Raw genomic sequence first — 4,280 nt, forward strand, 5'->3', positions numbered from 1 at the left:
CTTTCTTGTCTTGATACTTTGGTTCATGTTATTTTTGCTTCATTCCTTCTACAGTGCCAAGCTCAGGTACTTCTTCCTTTAAGCCTTCTGTTATCATTGGTATCTGTCGCTTCTGAAGTTATAGCTTTTGTAATCCTACTCTAGCTTGGAATATAATTGTGTACTCTGTCAGCCCATACCATACTTTTGCATTGTTGTTTAATTCTAAGTATTTTTAACTCAACTAGATTTTCAAATTGCTGTATGAGAGCTCGATGCTGTAAATCTTCATATCGTCCCCAGTGCCGAGCACTGTGCCATGTCCATAGAGGACACCTAAGTTTTTGTTCATCCACCCAACTATATGGCATTCATAAGACACGTATTGAATCTTTTCTTTATACCATTCACTGGTGCTTGGTACTGAGAAACTAATGATAAAGAAAATGTGAGAGCATCTTGGCCATCAAATGGTACGTAGTCTAGTGAGGGAGACAAATAAGATAATACATAGTTAAAGCATGTTCTGAGTACTGGAATAGAAGGGTACTCAGAGGAGACAGTCAGGGACACTTTAATAGATCGGGATATTTTTGTAACTTTTTGAATTGTGTCTTTATAGAAAAATACCATTTCTCTTGAAGTGAAAGTTAAAAGAGCCTTTTTAAATTACTTGATATTTTGACTTTATAGATTGCCGCAGTTATCCCAAGGATTAACCACTCTCATGAAATTTTAGAACATAATTTGTATTAACTTTATCTACATAAACCAAAAACATGCCTTGGCATTTTTTAAAAGAGGGAATTCTAATAAGCAGGCTATCATATTTCAGAGGAGTTGCTTTGAAACTGGGAAATCTAAACTTCGATACTGGAGGTGTCACTCACTGTCACTCAGGCACTTTCATCGCTGCCCTAAGAGGCCTGGAAAGTGGGCATTTCTGTTGGTGCTGAAGGCTGCCCAAGAACTCTTCAAATTAGAGGTGTCGAAACCCGTCCTGCACGGGGCACCAGGATTACACCGGGCTGGAGGCCTCTGTGTTCTGTCCAGGGAGAAGCACGTGACCAAATTAAGGCCTTCCCTTCACCCCCCGCCCCAGAATATAAACTGATCAAGCAAACTAAACTTAAGGAAATTTTTTTCCAACAGTTTAACCTTAAATAACATTTTTTATGATACTATAAAGACGTCTAAGTCAAGATGAAAATACTAAGATATGTTTTACTCAAGTGGCATTCATTACTACAGACAGTTCAAGCAAGAGTGCAAGTGTCTATTCTTTCTGATTATAATTCTGTTTGAACATCGTATCAAATTTGGGGCTATCCTGTATCAATTCAAGGCTCTTGGATGTAAAACATATACCTAGAAGTTGAGATTGTTTCTTCCCCTCACAGATTCCTAAATTCTTGAAATATTAAGGTGGTTTACATTTCTGTAACGAAGCTCCAAGTAAATGTTTTTTCTTGTGACGTGAATGAATAACGCATAGTGGAAGCTCAGAGAGCTGGTTCGTTTCCTAGCTGTAAAGCATTGGACAACTCTCCTAACGGCGGGAATGTGAAGTAATGCCTGCTCACAGGCTTGCTGTAGCCCCACGGGAGATAACATGAAACGTGAAAATCGTATAGTACAATCACAGGCATTTAACACGTCCGTTTCCTTTTATGTAAACTATCTGCATCCTCGTGCTTTACCATCTTTGATTAGGCAGGAAAAAAGGACTTGTACGAAGTCACCTTTCCTCCTGATTTTAAAATAAGAAAAAGCAACTTGTTTAATAAGGAATCAAATTTTAACCCAGTTTCTTCATCTCTTTAATTTTAGTTTGTCCACAGTAGAAATTGAAAATCGAGCCCAAACCCTTCATCTCTTTGAGACTCTGAAGACTGATCCCGAAACCTTTCACAGGCACATGGTCAAGTATATTTATCCCAGTATTGATGGCTTTGATCATGAAAGGCTGCTGTATTATTTTACTCTTCTGGAAAGCTTTGGCTGTGCAGATTTTGGGAAATATGCCATTAAACCGGAAACCCACATTCGGCTGCTGAAGAAATTTAAAGTAGTAGCATCAGGTAAGACGGTCATTCCCCTGCGTGAACTCACTCTTGAAATTAAATCTAGGGATTAATTTTCTGTACTCAGTCACGTCCGTGCACTGTGACTGGCGTAGATCTGAAACCACAGGAATGTAATGCTAATCGACTTTAGTTATTATCTTTCCAATTCCTTTACTTACGGTTGAGGGAATGAAATACCAGAGAAACTAAGAAACCTATTAAAAGTCACATAGTGACTTATAGTAGACCTGGAGCTAAAATCCAAAGTTTTGGACTCCAGAGGTTTTTTTTCCCCCTACTCCCGTTGGTTATATTTTCTCTAGATAAATGACAAGGCCGAGACACTGTACGATAGGCAATTTGGCAGAATCACACTTCATTGGAGCCCGTTTATTTAAAGCATGTGTGGAGCCCATTAAAATAAGACCTTTCAAATCTTTGATAAATTGCAGTATTCTTTAGAATGGTGTCTATAAATCTTTATTTTCATAACTAAGAAATTAAGCACATTAATACCTCCACATCTGCATGATACTATATAATTTACAAGGCATTTTCAAATCTATTTAATATTTATAACAATCAGGAGAATTTGCTTCAGTTTATCTGTGGTTTACTGAGTAACCAAATCAGACAGTGGACTAGACACAGAACGCGTGGAGTGTGGTTCAGCTTCTGCTTTCAAGTAGTCGATGAGATGCCAGATGAATAACAAATGAATATAATGCAGTTTGGTGAGTGTACCGGTAGAGGAAATCGTAGGTACCGTGGAGGGATCAAAGAAGCAACGGGATACTGGCATCAACGGGGTACAGATGGAGCTGAGACTCGCAGAAGGGGAGCCGTCTGTCCAGGATTGCACACTTAACTTGCAGGCTGGAACTGGAGCTCAGATCTCCTGATCTGTCTCATGGACTACTAAACTATTTGCAGTAACTAAGTTGGTAAATCCGTCATTTCATTCAGCCACACAGAGGGCTGTGTGTGCGTTTGAGGTTTCTGTATATTTCCGTTGGAATGAACTATTTTCTTTTTTTCTTTTCTTTCCAATAGGCCTTAATTACAAGAAACTGACAGATGAAAACATGAATCCTCTCGAAGCACTGGAGCCAGTTCTTTCAAGTCAAAATATCTTATCTATTTCCAAACTTGTTCCCAAAATCCCCGACAAGGATGGACGGATGCTGTCCCCAAGCTCTCTGTACACCATCTGGTTACAGAAGCTGTTCTGGACTGGAGACCCTCACCTCGCCAGGCCAGCCCCAGAGCCCTCGTCAGCGTGGCTTCGCGCCTGTGAGGTCTGCGTCAAGTACTTCGATCGCCTCCACCCGGCCGACCTCATCACTGTGGTGGACGCAATTACGTTTTCTCCCAAAGCTGTGACCAAGGTAACCAAAAAGAGAGTTTACAGTAGATTGACTGTTTTAGAAGAAATGAAAATTGCTCTTACATTCTGTAGATTTTGGTTTTTCTCCTTTCTTGAAATGGGGAATACTTACACGTGTGGCTTTTTTGTTTTTGCTGAGCATGAGGTGTTCGAATTGGGATATTATTTTCCTCTGTCACAGAAGTGCACGTCATCTAAATCAAACTCAACTATTCAAGTTTGCGCATACATTTCGTACCCATTATAGTTCTCATAACATGTCATTTTAAGGGAAATACTCCATCTTGTTCTTTCCAATCGATAGGCAGAAAGAACCTCCGGTTATCTGCAGTACCCGCATTCATAGCCAGGCTAACAACTTAGCTGTATTTAAATTGAGCCCTAAGAAATTTCACACGAACACCATGTCGTATGGGACTTGGCGACAGAACTATGCATGGGAGTCTGTGTCGCGTTTTCCAGCGTCTGCTCAGTGCTCAGGTCTGAGCCCTTTGGCTGGACTCCAGACCCTTCAACAATGTGTAGTTTCACCCAGAATAGATAATGTGGGTCCTTCTTCCCTTCTTGCCTTCCCGTCCTGACACACTGTTAAACCAATGTACATTTCTCACTGGGTGGACACAGGGCATTGTCTGTGCTAGAACGTCTCCTAGCCTCTGGCTGCAACCGCTGACCCGTACTGCCCCGGGAACTTCCTTTGTATCTTCTCTTGCCCATCTTTGCTGCTAAGTCTGCCTAGTACCCTATCTTGAGAATTTTTATTTATCTTGAAAGTTGAGTATAAAGGCTATGAAGTCAAGTTGTTCATTTGGAAGTTGGCATAGGAAAGAGGTTCAAACATCTGTGGG

At 40.6% G+C, this 4,280-nt stretch overlaps 1 protein-coding gene across 1 annotated transcript in view; it reads left to right on the top strand.

The window, feature by feature from the left end:
• Nucleotides 1-4,280, top strand: part of NBAS (neuroblastoma amplified sequence) — a 267,834-nt gene that overhangs the window by 180,214 nt on the left and 83,340 nt on the right. The window contains 2 exon segments of the mRNA XM_023528505.1: nt 1,810-2,060; nt 3,099-3,433. Of these exon segments, the coding sequence (XP_023384273.1) occupies nt 1,810-2,060; nt 3,099-3,433 (586 nt within the window).

The sequence above is a fragment of the Pteropus vampyrus genome, unplaced genomic scaffold (assembly GCF_000151845.1).
Source record: "Pteropus vampyrus isolate Shadow unplaced genomic scaffold, Pvam_2.0 Scaffold28, whole genome shotgun sequence".
Classification (NCBI taxonomy): Eukaryota; Metazoa; Chordata; class Mammalia; order Chiroptera; family Pteropodidae; genus Pteropus; species Pteropus vampyrus.